Source organism: Lontra canadensis, unplaced genomic scaffold (genome assembly GCF_010015895.1).
Source record: "Lontra canadensis isolate GAN:19392208 unplaced genomic scaffold, GSC_riverotter_1.0 scaffold193, whole genome shotgun sequence".
Taxonomy (NCBI): domain Eukaryota; kingdom Metazoa; phylum Chordata; class Mammalia; order Carnivora; family Mustelidae; genus Lontra; species Lontra canadensis.
The window spans coordinates 265,171-288,171 of record NW_022631187.1 but is presented as its reverse complement, the minus strand read 5'-3'; the positions used below and the strand labels follow the sequence as shown (position 1 = coordinate 288,171).

The window sequence follows — 23,001 nt, the reverse complement described above, 5'->3', positions numbered from 1 at the left end:
TAGAAATTATTGGAAAACATGTACCAATTGTATATAAGAAAAATTTTTGTGTTGTAGCTTTGTAGAAACATAATCATAATTATTATAATTAATGTATTAGTTTCAAATAATATATAAATATGATTATCATTATTACAATCCCCTCTTCCATAGATATTCCAGAAGAGGCTGAATGCCTTCTCATCCAAGAAGTCATGCGTCAGGTAGGAGACTGGTCTGCAACAATGGTTGGTAAGCTACAGCTTGCAGGCCAAATCCAACCAGCCACCTGTTTTTGTAAATAAAGCTTTTTGGAACACAGCCAGCTCCATTTATTTACAGATTTTCTATGGCTGCTTTCACACAAGAGCAGAGTAAAGGAGGTGTTACAAAGAATTTATGGTTTACAAAGGCTAAAGGCCCTTTACAGAAAATGTTTACTAACTCACCTAAAATAGTGATTCTCAGAACCACTTGGAGAACTAATAAAGAACAGAGGTCTAGGCCTGTTGGGAGTAAGGCAGGGCCTTATCTCTGTATTTTTAACAAGTTCCCTAGTGATCACTTTGTATAACCGTTTTATTGAGGTATAATTTCCATACCATACAATGCATCCATTTAAAGTACACAATTCAGTGGCTTTTAGTGTACTCATACAATTGTACAACCATCACCCAATCAATTTAAAACATTTTCATCACATCAAAAAGAAATGCCATACCCATGAGCAGTGTCTCCCCATTTCCCCCAAGTCTCAAAGCCCTAGGCAAGCATTAATCTACTTCCTATCTGTATAAATGTACCTATTCTGGATAGTATATAAATGGATTGATACAATCTATGATCTTTGTGACTGGATCCTTTCACTTAGCATAATGTTTTTAAGGTTTATCCATGTTATAACATATATCAGTACCTGTTTCTTTTTATTTTTCTTAATATTTTAAAGGTTTGAACACTAGTTAGTTAACAAACTGTTATATTAGTCTTAGGTGTACAATATAGTAATTCAACAGTTCCATACATCATCCTTTATTGCCAAGTAATATTCCATGGTATGGTTATATCATATTTTGTTTACCTATTCATCAGTTGATAGACATTTTGAATGTTTCCACATTTAAATATTAAGAATAACGTTGCTATGAACGTTCACATTGAAGTGTTTTATGGACATGCATTTCCTATTTAATTCAAGAGTGGAACTGTTGGGTCAAATGGTAACTCTCTAACTTACTGAATAAGAGACTGTTTTCAAAGCAGCTGCACAATTTTACATTCCCAGCATTAGTGTATGAGAGTTACAATTTCTCTACATCCTTGTCAACATTTTTTATTATCTGTCTTTTTGAGTATAGCCATCCTAGTGGGTACACAGTGGTTTCTTGTGGTTTTGACTGACATTTCTCTGATGGCTAATGATGTTGAGCCATCTTTTCAAGTGCTCAATCCCCAGTAATTGTGATGAAAACTGAAGTCTGGGAACCATTCAGAGGTCTGTAAATATTCTAAGATCCCTTCTGACGTTAACGGCCCCATACAGATAGAGCCGGAGAGGTACATTACTCATAGAACTGCACTTGCTCATGCCTTCCCATTCCACCTGACACTGTCCTGTAGGCTAACCTAGGCCTAACCTCCTGTTTTTTACAGCCCCAACTACCTTACTCCACTTTTTATTTCTTTTTCAAAATTTTAACGTTAATTTTAAAATTAACTTGACTCTTGGCTGTTTAAATCATTAAGCTAACAGTTCCATCTTCTAATTTGATAAGCACAATGGCAAATGCAGTGCTCTGTGAATACAGATGGATATAAATGGATATATTCAATATATATTAATGGAAACCTAAAAAAAATGTTAGTCTTTAGAGAAAAGAAAATCAATTCTACTGTACCTTTCATGATCCATCAGCAGTTTAGCAACATTCAGACAAAAGTCTAGAGACATGTCAAGATGCATTATTTCCATGACAGCTAAAAAAGAAAAAAAAAAATGAAATAATCATATCAGTTTCATTTCAGAGGAAGCTTAACTATTTTCAGTAATTTTTCTCTGTTCAAAATCTACTTTCTAAATGTTTGCCATAGACCATGCCTTGCCTAATAATTTATAAAAACCTTTTTATAAAATAATAACATCCAATGCTAGAATGTAGTGAAACATGTACTCTTCTATGGACGCCAAGTAACTTGGTACAATCTTTTTGAAAAGCAATTTGGCAATACTGTATGCTAAGAACACAGTGGTTAAAAGCTTGGGACCCTGGGCACCTGGGTGGCTCAGGTAGTTAAGCAACTGCCTCCAGCTCAGGTCATGATCCTGGACTCCTGGGATCGAGTCCCACATCAGGCTCCCAGCTCGGTGGGGAGTCTACTTCTCCCTCTGACCTTCTCCCGTCTCATGTGCTCTCTCTCCCGCTCAAATAAATAAATAAAATCTTTTAAAAAAAAAGTTTGGGACCTCAAGTCAAGATAGACTTATATTTGAAACCACTTGCCACCTATATGCCATAGGAAAGTTACTTAGTTCTTCTGTGCCTTAGTTTTGTCATTTGTAAAATGGGAATGTATCATCAATCTCTTAGGTTTGTTGAGAGGGTTACATGAGATAACTAACGTAAATTACATAGCAAAGCACCTAGCACTTAGTAAACACTCAGTAAATGAAAGCTACTGTTATTATTATGCATTCCCTCTACTACAAAAAGTGTACTTCTGAAAAGTCATCTGAAATAAGGGAAAATGTTTATAAGCAAAGATATTAAAATCAGTGTAGATTACAATAACAATAAAGAGGAGACATATTCTTGAGTGTCCACTATAGGCAGGTGATAAACTATTACAAAAACCATTAAGTGTTGAGTATGAAAGAACAGAGAAAAATGATATGCACCACTATGAAAAATGTCTGTAAGATTAGTAAGTGAAAAATCAGAAAATAAAGCCTGCATGTACTATGTAGTCAAAATTCTATAAAACAAACAAATTTAACCAAAATAGAAAAAGCGATGAAAATAAATGATCAAACTGCTAGAAGTGATTGTGTTCAGACTCCTTATTTACCAAATATCTAATGAGTGTAGTCTCTGTGCTTGGTGCTAAGAACCCACTACTGGGTTCTTAACACCAAATACCTATTGTCAGGGAACTTATATTCCAGTAAATGGCAGTACTATGTATATTTTTAGTATTTTCCAAAAGTTTCCTTAATGGGTATGTGCAATCCTTTCATAATAAAAAAAATTTGTATATTTTTTTTCAGTTTTTCTACTAAAAAAAATACCAGTGAAACTCTAATGCCAGCAGTTAGATTGACCATTCTAAGAGTAAAGTACTTCCACTAGCAAAGAAATGAACAGACTATAAAAATGCAAGTTTCAACACATTCTCTCAATACAACAAAGTAAAAGATAATTTAATATTTTAAGGTATAGAAAACTTGGGATTCAGGGAAGTCTTCTAAATTGTAATCTAACATTGAGACTTCATTAGTCTTAATATCAAGAGACTAAATAAAAACAATATGGGCATAAAGAATAGTTTCATTTTAAACTCTTCTTTTTATCTGCATTTTGATAAATATTATAATGGGGAATTCTAATCTAAGATCAATCAATTTTAAAGTAGGTGACTTCATAATCCCTTTGCTTTTCCTATATTGTATAGGTTTGAGTAAGCCTATTCCTTTAAATGGTTAGTTGGTTTATTCTCCTAGTGGAAAAAAAAAGTAGAGTTGTCTTCCTGGTTCCTAACATTTTTCAGCCTGTGTATACTGAGATGATACTGTTATGTAGAAATACAGAATATTCTATACACTTCAGCTTCTAAGGTCTCCTAGTGATTAGCTAAAACTCTAGAGGTCACAGAAAGTTTCAGATGTACTAAATTAGAACTAAATTTAGAGCTACCAAATTTGATCATTATCCTATTTATTAAAATTATTATTATTTATGGGATAATTAATTATATTAGAATATAATTTTATATAGTAAAAAATGCAGCTCTATAATGCAACTACATTTTTATATAGAAAAAAAATAAAGCATACACACATTAAAAGAATTTATTTTTATGGCTAAACATTATTGAAATATTGTTAAGGGGCCAGTGTGCATAGACAGACTTTTTGTAGTAGTAACAGTAATAATTAATAGCTACAATAACAGGTAACAGGTTTTGCACACTAACTCTGCACCAGGCATACTGCTAAATGCCTTATATACATTTTCTCAGGGATTCTCAAAATAACACAATGAGGTAGACATTATTATTATATCTCTTTTAAAGATGAAGAAACAGAAGCACAGAAAAATTAAGTGACTTGCCAAATGACTCAAACATGTATATCAGGATGTTTATTCGTGAGGTATACATTCTAGACCCTTAAGCATTCTGAAAAAGGGGGGCGGGGCGCCTGGGTGGCTCAGTGGGTTAAAGCCTCTGCCTTTGGCTCGGGTCATGATCCCAGGGTCCTGGGATGGAGCCCCACATCAGGCTCGCTGCTCAGCAGGGAGCCTGCTTCCCCCTCTCTCTCTGCCTACTTGAGATCTCTTGTCTGTCAAATAAATAAATAAATAAATAAAATCGTTAAAAAAAAAAAAAGAATTCTGAAAAAGGGGCACCTGAGTGGTACACTCAGTTAAGCGTCCAACCATTGGTTTCAGCTCAGGTTGTGATCTCAGGGTTGTGAGATCAAGCCCCATGTTGAGCTCTACACTCAGCATGGAGTCTACTTAAGACTCTCTCTCCCTTTCCCTCTGCCTTTCCCCCACCTTCTAAAATAATAAATCTTAAAAAGAAGAATTTTGAAAAACAAATAGCAATGTTTATACAAGTAATTATAGAAAGCACAGCACTACAAAGGCTTTTTCCATCCAAAGTTAATTTTTTTTCATGGTGATAGACAATTTTGGAAGGGCAGCTGTAATTTTTGCTAAACTAAAAAACAAACAAACAAAACTCAAAAACGTAATGGTTTTTATTCAGCTCTTTTTTTACTATTAAATCTCCAACTAGTCCCTCTTCCTTCTCTTTTTCTTCCTAGCTGACAAGCCTCTCCTTTTCCTATGTGATCAATTTCTTTCTCAGTCACTATCAAATCACACTTGTTAGGATACTATAAAAGAGAGAGTCAATTATCATATGGTTTCACTTATTTGTGGAGCATAACAAATAACATGGAGGACAAGGGGAGTTAGAGAGGAGAAGGGAGTTGGGGGAAATTGGAAGGGGAGGTGAACCATGAGAGACTATGGCCTCTGAAAAACAATCTGAGGGGTTTGAAGTGGCGGGGGGTGGGAGGTTGGGGGAACCAGGTGGTGGGTATTAGAGAAGGCACAGATTGCATGGAGCACTGGGTGTGATGCAAAAACAAGGAATACTGTTATGCTGAAAAAAAAAAAAAGATCCTGTATTAAACAAACTGGAAATGATATTTCAAAATTGTGCGTTCTTCATACAGAGATGATACCTTCAAAGAGTTCTTCATTAGCTATTTCACTCTTCAAGAGGATTTTCATCTTTAAGAAAAGCCCAGCTGGATTCAAATGTTCCTATTTTAAATAGAGAAATCACAGTGACATTAAAACTGTAGAATGTAAAAGACAATTTTCAAGTAATTGCCTGTTTTATTTAACCACAACAGAATGACTCATGACCAAAAAAATCAAAATTATAAAAGATCAGATCATAAAATCCAGTTTATCTCTGAGAATATTTTTTTATATTTAAGTTAATCTAAATAACACAAGGAAAAAACATTTAAACATTTGATTGAGTGGCAAGCACTTAATGGTAAGGTCAATACTTAAACTGTGAACGTAAGGCCATATTCTTGACTTGATAAGCAAAACTCCACATGTCAAATTATATTTGCTTTCTTTTGAGATTTTAGTAACAACTAACGTCCTTTGGAAATATGGCTGAATGAAATGAAAATGTACTGTCTTCCCTAAGGATATGCCAGTCATATTTACTATTAATAACAATGTACTCTGAATAGTTTTCCTATGGTTCTACGCAATCTGTGGTCTCTTGCCTGGTTCCACTTTGCCTGACAGGATACATATTTAAACAGCTAGCTCGGATTAAAAGGGTAGTCTAGGCCCACAGAAGGGAACCTTTTTCACTACAAAGTCATTCAGCCTCTACACGAACATTGTACTCATTTGCTCTAACCTTGGCAAATAATTATAGCAATTCATGTTTGAGATGCCTTAAGAATGGAAAGTTAGGAAAAGTATGCATTGGTATTAAAAGGGTTCACAAATATAGATGCCATCAGTACAAATAATAAACCGAGGTTGCAGATTTTAATTTACTGCATTGCGACATTTCCTGACAGACATGTTGGAATAGATCTTGGACTCAATTCCCTTTTACTTTCAGAGATGTACAGGTCTCCCAGAGCTTGGCGGGATCTGTTTTCCTTCAGTCTACTATACTCACACAAGCTGACATTCTGGTTTTCCCTTTGATTTCATTACCAAACAACTCCAGAGAATGGACAAACACTCTGCTTTCATTGTATAATCAAGGATTCACTTCTATAAACATTTGCACTATAGGGTCTATCCTTGTCTCCTGAAACTATACTTTTAGAAATCATAATTACCTGTTAAATCTATTAGCTTTCTCCCTATAATTAATATTCTTATCTTTCCTGTAACTTTTCTCACTATTGTTTCTCATTCTTATTCCTTAGATTTCTACTTACTTTTTTTTTCTTTTTGCCAAACAGTTATTTGAAAAAAGGATCCATACAACAAATTTTCAAGGCAAGTTATCCATAAATCCCGTTTTGCAGAAGAGAAAGCTGAGGCTCAGTTGGAGTCACGTACACATAGTGACATAGTTGCTAAGTGGTAGAACCGAACTTTGAATTCAGAACTTTCTGACTCTAAGGGATATAATCTTTCCACTGTAATAAGCCATCTCTTGTGAAGCTCTTTCTACATTCAGCCTGCCTTTTATTTATTGTCCAGTTCTCCTGCAAGCTTTAAAGATAAGTATGCCATTTTTTTAGTTCAAAGTTTATCACACACACACATGATTATATAAAATACATATGTATAGTTTACAGAATAATGATAAAACAAACACCCGTGAACTAATCACACAGATAAAGAAACAGAATACAACCACCATAGGCCTCCTGTATATTTGGGGGCACCTGGGTGGTTCAGTCATTAACCATCTGCCTTTGGCTCAGGTCATGATCCCAGAGTCCTAGAACTGAGCCCTGCCTCAGGCTCCCTACTTAGCGGGAGGCCTGCTTCTCCCTCTCCCACTCCCCCTGCTTGTGTTCCCTCCCTTGCTGTATCTCTGTCAAATACCCAACGTAGGGGCCCGAATTCACAACCTCAAGTCCAATAGTCACAGCTCTACCCACTGAGCCAGCCAGACACCTATCTTACCCACAAAGGTAAACACAACCTTGAATTTTGTGCAGTAATTCCCTTTCTCTTCTTTATAGATACTCAATATATTCTTTAGTTTTGCCTGCATTTGACTTCACTTAAACAAAAATATAAATTCTTCTTGGACTTGCTTCTTTCATTCAATGTCATGATTTTCAGATTCATTTATGTTGATATATGGAATTTGTTTTCATTATTGTATACCAAGATCCTCAAAAGGTATTCCTTGATCAGCATTAACTGAAAACTTATCAGAAATGCAGGTCTCATCCCAAATCTACTGAATCAGAAAATATGGGTGGGGTCCTATAAACTATGTATGTGTGTATTTTATTTTTAAGAAAATGGATAGAATCATTATTATTGATTTGCATTATGAAAAGCTGCCATTTCAACATAAATTCTAGTACTTGTTTAGTAAGGTAATAAACACTGTGTTTTAATAGGAACTCTAGTTAATCCTTATACATGCTAAAGTCTGAGAAGGACTATTGTACAGTATTCCATTGCATGACTATATCAAAATTTATCTATCCATTCTACTTTAAACAGCAAAGTTATTTTCAACCCAACTGCTATTTTGAACAATCCTGGCATCAGCTTCTGTACAATTCTCCTAGTATACAAATGCAACAACTTTTTTTTCCAAAGTATATACCTAGAAGTGAAGTTGCTGGGTGGTTGGATATGGTTAAGTTCAACTTTATCAAGTAATGTCAAACTGTTAACCAAAATAGCTGTATCATGGGACGCCTGGGTAGCTCAGTCAGTTAAGCGACCCTGATCTCAGGGTTGAGAGATCAAGCCCTGTGTCACACTCCGTGCTGAGCATGGAGTTTGTTCCCCTCCCCGTGCTCTTCTACCCGCTCGCTCACTCATGTTCTGTCTCAAGTAAATAAATAAAAATCTTCAAATAGCTGTATCAATGCTCAAAAAACTAGAGGAGTAGAAGGCACTTACTCAACTTGATAAAGGGCATCTATGAAAAATTCACAGCTAATACCATATTGAATGGCGAAATACTGAAAGATTTCTCCGCATGATTAGGAATAAGAAAAAGAAGTCTGCTCTTGCCACTTCTAGTCAAAATTATAATAGACATGCTTGCCAGGCAATTAGGGGAGAAAAAGAGATAAAAGGCAACCAGACAAAGGAAGAAGTAAAATTATCTCTATTTGCAAATAACATGATCTTGTATATAGAAAATCCTATTTCCTACAAAACATCAATAGTATTTTATACAGAACTAGAACAAATATTCCTAAACTTATATGAAAACACAAAAGAGCCCCTCAATAGCGAAAGCAATCTTGAAAATGAAAAGCAAAGCTGGAGGCCTCACAAGTCAGGACTTCAAGTTATATTATAAAGCTGTAGTGATCAAAACAGTATGGTATTGGCACAAAATAGACACACAGATCAATGGAACAGAATAGAAAACCCAGAAATGAACCCACAAATATATGGTCAATTGATCTTCAACAAAGCAGAAAAGAATATCCAATCGGAAAAAGAGTCTCCTCAACAAAGGACAGAAACATGCAGAAGAATGAAACCAGACCATTTTCTTACACCATACACAAAAATAAATTCAAAATGGATAAAAGACTTAAATGTGAGACAGGAAACTATAAAAATCCTAGAAGAGAGCACAGGTAGTAACCTCTCTGACATCAGTTATAGCAACTTTTTTCTAGATAGGTTCCCTGAAGCAAGGGAAACAAAAGAAAAATAAACTATTGGAATTACTTCAAAATTGGAGTAATGAAAACCACAGAACATTGTTGAAAGAAATTAGAGACCTAACTAAATGGAAATACCTCCCATGTTCCTGGACTGAGGACTTAATATATTGTTAAGATGACAATAATCCCCAAATTGATCTATAGATTCAATGCAATCCCTGTCAAATTTCCAGGGGCTTCTCTGCAGAAGTTGACAAAATGACCCCAAAATTCATATGAAAATGCAAGAGTTCTAGAATGGCCAAAATATTCTTTATAAAGAACAAAGTAGGAAGACTCATACTTCCAAAGTGGTATACCACTTTATACTGACATCAGTTGTAGATGAGAATTCCCAGTGTTCCACACCAGACTTTTAAGTTTTTGCCAATCTGGTGGGTATTTTACCTCTTTAATGTGTTCTTTTTATCCCCCTAGCCCTTTACTGTGAGTCATTCCTAAAGTTCAGCTCCTAGAAAACTAAATACTTTTTCTCTCTATACTCTCTCCTTTAGGAACCTTATCCACATTCTGGCTTCTAATATCATCTCATAGGAAAGAAAATTTATCATAGGACCTTTGTTAGGGTAACGGTTTCACTGAGTTATAATTTATATACCATATAATTCACTCATTTAAAGCACACAACTCAACAGTTTTTAGTATATACACAATCACAAGTCAGTTTTAGAACATTTCCATCACCTCAAAAAGAAACCCTGTACCCTTCGGTAGTCATTCTCTATTTCCCCCATTCTACTTTATGTCTCTATATATATTTGCCTATTTTAGACATTTCATATAAATAAAATGATATGTGTCTTCTGTGGATGATTTCCTTCAATTAGCATCATATTTTCAAGGTTCATTAATATTGTAGCATGTATCAGTACTATGTTCATTTTTATAGCTGAATAATATTCTAGTATATGGATATACCATTCATTATTTATCCATTCATCAGTTGATAGACATCTGGGCTGTTTCCATCATTTGGCTATTTTAAGTAAGGGTGCCAGAAACATTCATACATAAGTTTTTGTGCAGACACATTTTCAGTTCTTTTAAGCATATAACTAGGAATGGATTTGCTGGATCATACGGTAACTCAATGTTTAAATTTTTGAGGAACTGCCAAATTGTTTTCCAAAGTGGCTGTGCCATTTTACATTCCTGACAGGAGTATACATAGGTTGTAATTATTCTACATTCATACCAACAACTGTTTTTGTCCATTTTTTAAATTATAGTAATATTAGTGTGAAGTGATTCCTCACTGTTCTTTTGGTTTTCATTACTCTGATAATTAATGATGTTGAGTACCTTTCCATGTGCTTATTGGCCATTGGTATATATATTTCCTTTGAAGAAATGTCTATTCAGATCTGTTGTTCATTTTTAATTAGCTGTTTGTCTTACTAGTGAGTAGTAAGAGTTTTTTTATTTATTCTGGAAAATAGACACTTATCAAATATATAATTTGCAAACATTTTTCTCCCATTTTATTGGAAGGATCCCATGGGTCATATTTTCACTCTCTTGATGATTTTATTTGAAGCAAAACTTTTTACTTTAATGCAGCCCAATTTTATCTAATTTTCCCTTTTGCTTGTGCTTTTGGGGGCTTGTTGAAGCATCCAAGACTTTTTCAATTTCACTGTACCAATAAATTTACAAAAATAACCTCATGAAACAACATAAAGCTATCAAATTTTAATTTCCCTCCAAGAACAGATATTTAAAATTTTTACTGTAAGTTCAGTTCCAGCCAAAATGGAGCATTGCTCCTAAATCTTCTACTAATAACTAAAAACTCTGAACAAGATATACAAAGTAACAACCTGAGGACTCTGAAAAGTAAAAAAAAAAAAGAAATATTTCAGTGAGGCATAAAAACATGGAGAAGTGAACTGAGTGGGAATGGTGAGTTTCCTAAGATTCTTCTTTTCTTTTAAAAATCTAATGGTATATGGGGGACCTAGGTGGCTCAGTCAGTTACACATCCACCTTCAGCTCAGGTCATGATCCCATGGTCCTGGGTTCAAGCCCTGCATTGGGCTCCCTGCTCAGCAAGGAGTCTGCTTCTCCTTTTCCCTCTACTCCGCCCCACTCGTATTCTCTCAAATAAGTAAATAAAATCTTTTTTTAAAATCTAATGGTAGGGCGCCTGGGCGGCTCAGTGGGTTAAGCCTCTGCCTTCAGCTCAGGTCATGATCTCAGGGTCCTGGAATCGAGGCCTGCACTGGGCTCTCTGCTCAGCGGGGAGCCTGCTTCCTCCTTCCCTTCTGCTTGTCTCTCTGCCTACTTGTAATCTCTCTCTGTCAAATAAATAAGTAAAATCTTTAAAAATACATATATATTTTTAAAAATCTAATGGTAAATGAAATTTGTTTCTCTTCTGCCTAATCTCTAAATGAGGCCAAAAAATTTATTCACCCAGATAAATTTTCTTTTGGCCTGGAGAATTTTTTAACAGGCTCTGACCTCATGTAGATATGGAGTTCAAATTTACACTACTCATATGGTCCAAGAACTGATAATCCAAAAAATCAAAATAAAAATAGCCAAAAGAGTGATACCTCATGGACATACGGCGAAAGCAAACAGTTTCTTTGTAGGGCCATGACATCAGTCAAGGTTGTATAGGATTCTAAAAGATTAACTTTCGGGGTGCCTGGGCGACTCAGAGGGTTAAAGCCTCTGTCTTCGGCTCAGGTCATGATCCCAGAGTCCTGGGATCGAGCCCCACTTCGGGCTCTCTGCTCAGCAGGGAACCTGCCTCCCCCCCACCATCTGCCTGCCTCTCTGCCTACTTGTGATCTCTGTCAAATAAATAAAATCTTTAAAAATAAGATTAACTTTCATTAAAGATAAACTAACAATTCATACTTCGAAAGCAGGAGTACTAGGAACAGCAGGATCAACTTCTTTCCAAGTAACTTGCCTGCATTTCATAACTATATTTCACATGTTCAAAAGTTCATTAGAGACTTCTACACTTACAACCAAAACAACTGAAAGCAGGGAAGCAATCACCTATGTGTATAGCCACATTCACAGCAGCATTATTCACATAGCCAAAGGTAAAAATAACCAACATGTTCATCAATGAATAAATGGATAAACAAAATGTGGGACATACATACAAAGGAATACTATTTCAGCCTTAATAAGGAAATAAATTATGATACATATTATAACATAGGTGAAACTTGTGGACATTTTGATACATGAAATATGTCAGTCACAAAAAGACAGTGTTTGATTTCATTTATATGAGATATCTAGAAGAGCCAAATTCAGGGACAGAAAGAATGGTGACTGCCAGGAACTAGAGGGAAAAGAAAATGGGGAATTATTATTTAATGGATACACGTTTACATTTTGTAAGAGGAAAACTTCTAGAGATGGATGGTAGTGATGGTTGCAAAATATAAATATACTAAATGCCACTCAACTATACACTTAAAATTGGTAAGCTGGTAAATTCTATGTTATGAAAAATTTTTAAATATGAAAGCAGGGGCGCCTGAGTGGCTCAGTGGGTTAAGCCGCTGCCTTTGGCTCAGGTCATGATCTCAGGGTCTTGGGATCGAGTCCCACATCAGGCTCTCTGCTCAGCAGGGAGCCTGCTTCCCTCTCTCTCGCTCTGCCTACTTGTGATCTCTCTCTATCAAATAAACAAATAAAAAATATGAATATTAAAAAATATGAAAGCAGGAATGGTTATATTAACATCAGATAAAGTAGACTGTAGCACAAAAAAAAATTATCAGGAACTGAGAAGAACATGATATGATGAGGAAAGGGTCAATCCACCAAGAAGAAATAGTAACTTTAAATATGTATGCACCAAACAAAAGAGCTGCAAAATATTTGAAGTAACAACTTATAGAAATACAACTATTGTTGGAGACTTCAATACTTCTGCCTCAAAAATTCATAGAACTAGATAAAAACTCAGTAAAGATACAGAAGAACTCAACAATATCATCAATCAAGAGAATCTAACTGACATTTATAGAACACTCCACCCAAAAAGAGCTGAACCCACATATTTAAAGTATTCGCAGAATATTTACCAATATATACTATATCCTGGGCCTTAAAACAAACCATGAAGAAGCTGGAAAGACAGTCTACACACTGGGAGATATTTGTAAACCAGATATGTGACAAAGAACTCTTAACATGAATATATAAAGAACTCTCAAACTTAACAGTAAAAAATTGAACAATCCAATTATTAAATGGACAAGAGATATGAAGAGACATTTCACGAAAAAGGAGCACATACAAAGGTGTTCAATAACATTAGTCATTAGGAAAGTATGAATTAAAACCACCACATTCCTATTAATAGGGCTAAAATATAAAAAACAGTGACAATACCAAATGCTAGGAAAAATGCAGAGAAATTAGAACTCTCATAGATCATTGGTTGAAATGCAAAATGGTACAGCTGCTCTTTTTCTCAAGACATATTTATTTACTATAGAAAGAGAGAGTGAGCATGGGGGTGAAGGGCAGAGAGAATCTCAAGAAGACACTGAGCATGGAGCCCAACGTGGGACTCAATATCATGACCTTGAGATCACTACCTGAGACAAAACCAAGAGCAGGAGGTGCCCCAATACAACCACTCTTGAAAAACAGTTGGGCAATTTCTTAAAAACCAAATAATCCCAGAATCACACACCAGGCATTTATCCCAGGAAAATGAAAACTTATATCCACACAAAAACCTATACACAAATTTTCATAACAAGTTTATTTATAATAGCAGAATCTGAAAACAACCAAGATCTCCTTTCACAGGTGAATGGTTAAACAAACTGATTCCATCTATACCATGCACTACTCGGCAATGAAAGAAACCAACTATTGATACACAGGAAGTTGGATGGATTTCAGGGGTATTATGCTAAGTGAAAAAAGCCAATCGCAAAAGGTCACAAACTGCTTAATACTCTTGGAATGATAATATTACAGAGATGAAAAATAGAGATTGCAAGGGCTTAGACGTGAGGCCATGTGTGAGTGTGTATTAAAAGGTAACATGAGAGAAATGTCTGGAATGATGAAATAGTTCTGTATCTTACTGCCATGGTAGTTACATGAATCTGCACATGGGATAAGATGGCACAGACCTATACACATACACTATACCAATGACAATTTACTGGTTTTGCTATATTACAGTAATGCAGCAGGTAATCATTAGAGGAAACTTGGGGAAGGACACACAGGACCTTGTGCGATCTGCGGGAGAGATGGTAAAATTTTCTTCTGAATCCTAACCATGATTGCTTTTATTATTTTATTATTTATTATTTTATTATTATTTGTACTACTTTTGTAACTTCCTATGAATCTGTAACTATTGCAAAATAGAGCTTTTTTAAAAGAAAGAATGTGAAGATATTTCTAAGCATATAAATGTTGAAATTAGTCCTCATCGGTATAGCAACACTCCAAGAAATGTTAAAAGATGTCTGAAATGGTTAATTTTATGTGCCAACTTGACTGGGTCACAGGGTACCTAATATTTTGTCAAACATTATCCTGGGTCTTTCTGTTTCTGGATGATATTAACATTCAAATCAGTACACTGAGTAAAGAAGATTGACCTCCATGATGTGAGTAGGACTTATCCAATCAGGTGAAAGCTTGAACAGAAAAAAAATGCTGACCCTTCCCTGAGTAAGAGAGAACTCTTCCTGACTTACAGATTTTGAACCGGGACACTGGCTTTATTCTGCCTTTGGACTAGAACTAAAACACTGGCTCTTCTTGAGTTTCAAGTTTGCCAGCCTTCGATCTGAAACTACATCATTGGCTCTCCTGGTTCTCAGGCCTCTGGACTCAGACTGGAACTACATTATCAGCTCTCTTGAGTCTCCAGCTTACCAACTCACCCTGCAGATCTTGACACTCACCAGCCTCCACAAGGGTGTGAGACAATTCCTTATCATCTCCCCCCAACCCTCTCTATCCATACCTATATACAACTATATAGGTATAGATGTAGATACACACACAGACATAGACATAAATATAGATATCTCCTATGGTTTCTCTGGAGAATCCTAACACAATGTTCTTCAAACAGAAGAAAAATAACATAAGATGGAAATTTCAATATATACAAAGGAATAAAAATCATTTGAAATGGTAACTACATGTGTAAATATGTAAGATTTTATTGTTTATTATCACTTTAAAAGGAAAATTGACAAAACAAAAATCATAAGACATATTATAAATGTTATATCATATGTAAAAGTAAAATGCACAACAATAGCATACAGGTCAGGCTGGGAGATAAAGAAGTATATTATGATGACATATGAAGGTAGACCAAGATAAGCTATATAGTATAAACACTAAAGAAGCCACTACAATACCAAAACAAAGAGTTATAACTAAAAACCCAACAAAAGAAATAAAAGTGAATCTTAAAAATTACTCAAATTATGTGATATGACAAGGCCTTTCTAATTACTCTCTTCAAAATTTCCTTGGCTAGTCTCACTGCTTATTCTTCTAGATAATCCTTAGAATCTTTTCATAATATTCCAAAATAAATTCTTCAGGAGGTTGGTATAAAAATTACACAGCTTTCATTCACTATTTTGAAAAAATATTCTAATAATCCAAAAGAAGGTAGAAAAAGAAGAAAGAAGGGAATAAACCACTAAACTGGACAATTAGAAAATCAACAAGATGATAAACTCAAACTTAACCAGATCAATAATCACATCATATGTAAACATTTTAAACACCACAGTTGAAAGACAGAGACTGTCAGATTCAACAAAAGAAGCAAGACATACAAGACATGCTCTTTAAACACAAAGACCTGAGTCATGAAAAGGACACAAGATATACAATGCTAACATTTCAATGGAAGCTGAAGCAACTATAATAATAAAGACAAAGTAGATTAAAGAGCAACTGCGGCACATAGCCATGAAATGAGGTATTACTCAACAATCCGGGAATAAACCATGCACACACACAACATGAATGAATCTCAGAATTATGCTGAGGGAGCAGAGCCATATAAAACAAGAATATATTCTCTGTGATTTCATTTGTATAAGTCTCTAGAAAATACAAACTAATCTATGATGACAGAAAGCAGATCAGCTGTTATTCAAGGAAAAGTGGGAGAGAGAGTTGACAAAAGGATAGGAAGAGACTTTGAGGAGTGAGGTATATATATATGCACTATCCTGCTTGTGGTGACTGTTTCACAGGTATATACATATGTTAAAAGTCATCAAATTTTATACTTTAAATATGGGCAGTTTATTTTATGTTCATTATATCACAACAAAACTGGTAATTAATGAGAATAATTATGAATCAGTTGAAAAAATAGGAATATACAAATCCATACTGATAATAAGTGAAATAAGCCAATAAGTAATAAAATAATAAATATAAATAAATAAATAATAAATAAATATTGAATAAATGTTTATAGTAGAATGCTGACTGCCAACTGGTAAACGTGGAGGGTATGCTAAAAGTTGAAAAATGATCATTTGGCAGGGTGCCTGGCTGGCTCAGTCAGTACAGCATGTGACTCCTGATGCCAGGGTTGTGAGTTCGAGCCTCACATTGGGTGTAGAGATTACTTAAAAACAAAAATTTCTTAAAAACGATCATTTGGGGGACACCTGGGTGGCTCAGTCAGTTGAGCCGCTGCCTTCAGCTCAGGTCATGATCCCAAGATTCTGGGACTGAGTTCCGCATCAGGCTCCTTGCTCGGCAGGGAGCCTGCTTCTCTCTTTGCCTCTACCTGCCATTCTGCCTGCTTGTGCGCTCATGCTCGCTCTCTCTCTCTCTCTCTCTCTCTCTCTGACAAATAAATAAATAAATAAAATCTTTTTTTTAAATGATCATTTGGTAATAATCGTAAGACTAGTTTAAGCAAGAGCACTAGCTCTAAAGGGAAATTTTAATGAGAAACAGGGTATATGAACAATTTTAAGCCTCCCCACCCTCTATTAGTTCCATGAGAAAAATATACAATATATACAAAAATACACAATGAAGCAACTGGGCAACACTTTTGCCCAGGTGATCAATATTAACATCACCAATCAAGAGCAGATGGACATCATGGGCTTCCACATGAGATGCCCTGAGAAGGGACACAGTATCATCATATGTCGTACTCCAGTCACAAAATTATAAACTGAATCTAATCACAACATAAACCTCAAATGAAGAAAAAAAAAAACCTCAAATGAAGAACTTTCAGTTTAAACAAGATTGGAAGCTAGCGTATTCTTCCAACATGTCAATGACACAAAAATAAAAAAAAGGTTGTGGAAATGTTGAGTACAGAAGACTAAGGAGACATGACAAATAAACAGAATACCTGATCCTAGAGTAATCCTATACTGAAAAGAAAAAAACGCTATAAAGCTCATTATTGTGGGTATATAATATACATTAAATCCCTCAATAATATGGATATATTATGGGTTATATTCCCTCAGTAATATGGGAAGAGTGCAGAAATATTAATAACAGGTGAATCTGGGTAAAGTATATACGGGCTTTTTTTTTTTTAAGATTTGATTTATTTGAGAGAGAGAGAGAGACAGCAACTGCCAGGTGAGGAGAAGCTGGAGAGGGAAAGAATCTGAAGCAGACTCTGAGCTAAGCACTGAGCCCAATGCAGGGTTCAATTCTGAGATCACAATGTGAGCCTAAACCAAGATCAGAAGGGTAACCAATTGCGCTACCCAAGCATCCCATATATCTAGGTATTCTCTGAACTATTCTTATTCTTGTAACTTTTCTGTAACTTTGAAATTATTCCCAAATAAAACCTTTTTAAGTGTACAGTGCCACTGAAATACTAATGTACCCAATTTAGGTATGTCCAGGCTATTAAATATGGTAATTCAGGAATAATAGCAATAATTGCTATGAAAACTACAACTTTTGCAGTCAGTGAACAAAGAGACATGCTGGCAAGAAGGCATATAGCTGGTATGCAATCTCCTCAGTTTTCCTGCCCTGTTTTTTTGGGGAGGCGGGAGAGGGGGAGAGAAATAGTATCTTACCAAATATAAAAAGCATGCAATTTTTGAAAGTGTTTATTTCTATTAATATTTTTAAATTTAAAAATTTAATGTTAAAAAAGTTTTTCAGCATTAAGTAATTCATCCACATGATTATAATTCAAGTAAATGGTCTGTTTGGGAAATTTAGTACTGTTTAATCAACTATCCATTTTTATGCTTCTAATCTCTTAGGAAAAAATTCTACAATGTGTCAGTTTTAAAGAGAGGAGGATAGCAGTGGAGTAGGAGGTCCCTAGGCTCATTTCCTCCCACAAACACAATTAGATAACTAAAAAATTATCCTAAATACCAGAGAAATCAACCTTAAAACTCGCAGAACAAACTCTACAACTAAAGGGCAAGAAGAGGCCATAATGAAAATGGAGCAGGAGAAATAACTGGCTTTCCTAACACAGAGAAGGCAGAGATTTTGACAAAATGCAAAAAGATGGAAGAATTTATCCAAAATTAAAGAACAATTTAAGCCCATGGCCAGAGAACTAAGTGAAAAGTTATAAGTAACATGCCTGATGAAGAATTTAAAGCAATAGTCACAAGAATACTCACTGGATTTGAGAAAAGAAGACATCAGTAAGACCCTTACCACAGTGATGAAAGAGTTAAAAAACAATCAGGATGCCTGGGTGGCTCAGTCAGCTGGGTGTCTGCCTTTGACTTGGGTCATGATCCTTGGGTCCTGGGATCGAGTCCTGCATCGGGCTCCTTATTTGGCAGGGAGCCTGCTTCAACCTCTGCCTGCCGCTCCCCACCTTGTGTTTTCTCTCTCTCTCTCTCTCTCTGACAAATATATAAATAAATAATTTTTTGAAAAAAGATTCAGTCATGCAGAGGCAGGGGAACCCTCTTACACTGTTGGTGGGAATGCAAACTGGTCCAGCCACTCTGGAAAATAATATGGAGTTTCCTCAAAAAGTTAAAAATAGAACTACCCTACAATCAGTAACTGCACTACTAGGTATTTATCCAAAGGACAAAGAACTACAGATTCAAAGGGGTTCATGCACCCCCATGTTTACAGAAGCATTATCAACAATAGCCAAATTACGGAGTGAGTCCAAATGTCCATTGACTGATGAATGGATAAAGATGCGGGTGTGTGTGTGTGTGTGTATGTGTGTGTGTATTTCTATAACAGAATATTACTCAGCAATCAAAAGGGATGAAATCTTGCCATTTGCAATGACATCAGTGGAGTTAGAGTATATTATGCTAAGTGACATATCAGTCAGAGAACGACAAATACCGTATGATCTCACTCCTTTGTTGAATTGAAGACACAAAACAGATGAATGGGAAGGAGGGGGAAGGAGAGAGGGAAACAAACCATAAGAGACTCTTAACAATAGAGAACAAACTGAGGGTTGATGGGAGGGAGGTGGGGGGAATCAATAAGGATGATGTATATTAAAGAGAGCACTTGCTGGGGTGTCTGGGTGGCTCAGTCAGTTAAGCATCTGCCTTCAGCTCAGGTCATGATCCTGGGGTCTTGGGATCGGGCCCAACGTCAGGCTCGCTGCTCAGAAGGGAGCCTGCTTCTCCCTCTCCCTCTGCTGCCCACCCCTACTTGTTCCGTCTCTCTCTCTCTCTCTCTCTCAAATAAATAAATAAATAAAATCTTCAAAAAAATAAAAAATAAAGAGGGCACTTGTTGTTATGAGCACTGAAAGTTGTATGTAAGCGATGAATCACTGAAATCTACTCCAGAAACCAGTATTGCACTGCATGGTAAACTAAGATTTAAATTAAAAAAAAAAAAGTAAATAAATGAAATAAAAAAATAAAAAAGAAACAGAAATGAAGAGTTGAAAACAGGCTTCATGACCAGCAGGCGAAAAGAAACAGAGGAACAAATTAGTGACCTAGAAGACAAAATAATGGAAAATAATAAAGCTTAACAAAAGAGAGAAAGAAGAATTCTGCAACATGAGAATAGACAAAGGGAACTCAGTGACTCCATGAATCATTTGTATTATAAGAGTTCCAGAAGAAGAAGAAAGAGAAAAGGGAGCTGAAAATTTATTTCAAGAAACAATAGTTAAAACGTTCCTGAATCTGGGGAAAGAGACACCCAGATCCAGGAGGCACAGAGGACTCCCATCCAAATCAACAAAACAGGCCAACACCAAGACATATTATAATTAAATTGGAAAAATACAGTGATAAGGAAAAAATCTTAAAAATGGCAAGACAAAAAAAGTCCTTAATTTACAAGAAAAAAAAAAAAACATAAGGCTAGCTGGAGATTTCTTAACAAAAATGTGGAAAGCCAGAAGGGAGTGGCATGATATATTCAACATGCTGAATGGGAAAAATGTGTAGCTAAGAACACTGTATCCAGAGGCGCCTGGGTGGCTCAGTGGGTTAAAGCCTCGGTCTTCGGCTCAGGTCATGATCCCAGGGTTCTGGGATGGAGAGCCCCACATGGGGCTCTCTGCTCAGCAGGGAGCCTGCTTCCTCCTCTGCCTGCCTCTCTGCCTACTTGTGATCTCTGTCTGTCAAATAAATAAATAAATCTTTAAAAAAAAAAAAAAAAGAACACTGTATCCAGCAAGGCTATCATTCAGAATAGGAAAAAGAGTTTTCCAGAAAACAAAAACCAAAGGAGTTCGTGACCACTAAACCAGCCCTGCAAGTAATATTAAAGGGGACTCTTTGAGTGGGAAAGAAAGATTTAAAAAAATGACAAAGGCTAGAAAGGAACAAGGAAAATCTTCAGTAACAATGATAAAACAAAGCAATAAAATGGTACTGAATACATTTCTATCAATAATTACTGTGAATGTAAATGGACTAAATGCTTGAATCAAAATATAAAGTGTCACAATGGATAAGAAAACAAGTCCCATCTACATGCTGCCTATATGAGACTCATTTTAGACCTAAAGACACCTGCAGATTAAAAGTGAGGAGATGAAGACACATCTATCACACAAATGGATATTTTAAAAAAAGAGTAGCAATATTTATGTAAGACAAACTGTACTTTAAAGCAAAGATTATAACAACAAAGAAGGGGACTACATAATAATAAAGGGGACAATCCATCAAGAAGATCTAACAATTATAAATATTCATGCACCCAACTTGGGAGCACCCAAATATATAAAACAATTAATCACAAACACAAAGGAACTCATTGGCAATAACACAGAAATTTAAGGGACTTTAATCCACCACTCACAGCAATGGACAGATCATCTAAGCAGATCAACAAGAAGGGCTTTGAATGATGCACTAGACCAGACGGACTTAACAGATATATTCAGAACATTCCATTCTGAAATAGCAGATTACACATTCTTTTCAAGTGCACATGCAACATTCTCAGAATAGATCACATATTAGGTCATGAAATAGGCCTCATCAAATACAAAAAGACTAAAATCATGCTATGCACCTTTACTGATGGCAAAACTATGAGACTACAAGTCAACCACAAGAAAAAGTTTGGAAAAACCACTAATGAATGGAAGTTAAAAAACACGCCACTAAACAATGAATGGGTCAACCAGGAAATCAAAGAACAAACAAAGGAGATTGAAAATAGGACAGTACAAAAGCTTTGGGATGCAGCAAAAGTGGTTCTAACAGGGAAGTATGGGGCGCCTAGGTGGCTCAGTTGGTTAAGTGTTTGCCTTCAATTCGAGTCATAATCCCAGGGTCCTGGGGTTGAGCCCTGCGTCAGGCTCTGTGCTCAGCACGAGGCCTGCTTCTCCCTCTCACACTCCCCATTTGTGTTCCCTCTCTCATGGTGCCTTTCTCAAACAAACAAGCCATTTTTTTAAAAAAAAGGCAAATCAAAAATGGAAACCAGACTAAACCATCCACATAAGAAAAAAAATTATTAAAAAAAGAGGGAAGTATATAGCAATACAGATCTCAAGAATCAAAAAAATTCTCAAAAAACAACCTAACCTTACACCTAAAGAACTACAGAAAGAATAACAAAGCCTAAAGCCAGCAAAAGGTAGGAAATAATAAAGATTAGAGCAAAAATAAATGATACAGAAACTAAAAAAAAAAAAAAAAACCAAAAAAAAAAAAAAAACAACAGAGCAGATCAATGAAACCAGGACCTGGTTCTCTGAAAAAAATTAATAAAATTTGGGGCGCCTGGGTGGCTCAGGCAATTAAGTGTTTGCCTTTGGCCAAGGTCATGATCCTGGAGTCCTGGGATCAAGCTCCATGTCAGGCTCCCTGCTCAGTGGGAAGTGAGCTTCTCCCTCTCCCTATGCTCTTCCCCCCTCACTCATGTTCACACCCTCTGTGTCTCTTTCGTAAATAAATAAGTATTTTAAAAATTAATAAAATTTATAACCTCTATCCAGACTTATCAAAAGGAAAAGAGAAAAGACTCAAACAAAGGAAATCACAAATGACATAGGAGAAATAACCAACACCACAGAAATACAAATAATTATAATAGAACATTATGAAAAGCTATATGCCAACAAATTCGACAACCTGGAAGAAATGGATAAATTCCTAGAAACATATAAACAACCACAACTGAAACAGAAGAAACCAAAAACTTGAACAGATAGATAACCAGCAAAACAACTGAATCAGTAATCCAAAAACATCCAACAAACAAAAGTCCAGGGCCAGATGGCTTCACAGGGTAATTTTACCAGACATTTAAAGAAGAGTTAATACCTATTCTTCTCAAACTATTCCAAAAAACAAAAAAAAAAAAACAAGGAAAACTTCCAAATTCATTCTATGAGGCCAGCATTATCCCCATTCCAAAACCAGATAAGGACTGCA

At 35.7% G+C, this 23,001-nt stretch overlaps 1 protein-coding gene across 2 annotated transcripts in view; it reads right to left on the bottom strand.

Moving 5' to 3' along the window:
- TEX11 (testis expressed 11) overlaps positions 1–23,001 on the bottom strand; it is a 292,212-nt gene that overhangs the window by 178,180 nt on the left and 91,031 nt on the right. For both annotated transcript variants that reach the window (XM_032847753.1, XM_032847754.1), the window contains exons 12-13: positions 5,453–5,534; positions 1,878–1,956 (exon numbers count right to left, since the gene is read on the bottom strand). In XM_032847753.1, the coding sequence (XP_032703644.1) occupies positions 1,878–1,956; positions 5,453–5,534 (161 nt within the window). The remainder of the gene's footprint in view (positions 1–1,877; positions 1,957–5,452; positions 5,535–23,001) is intronic.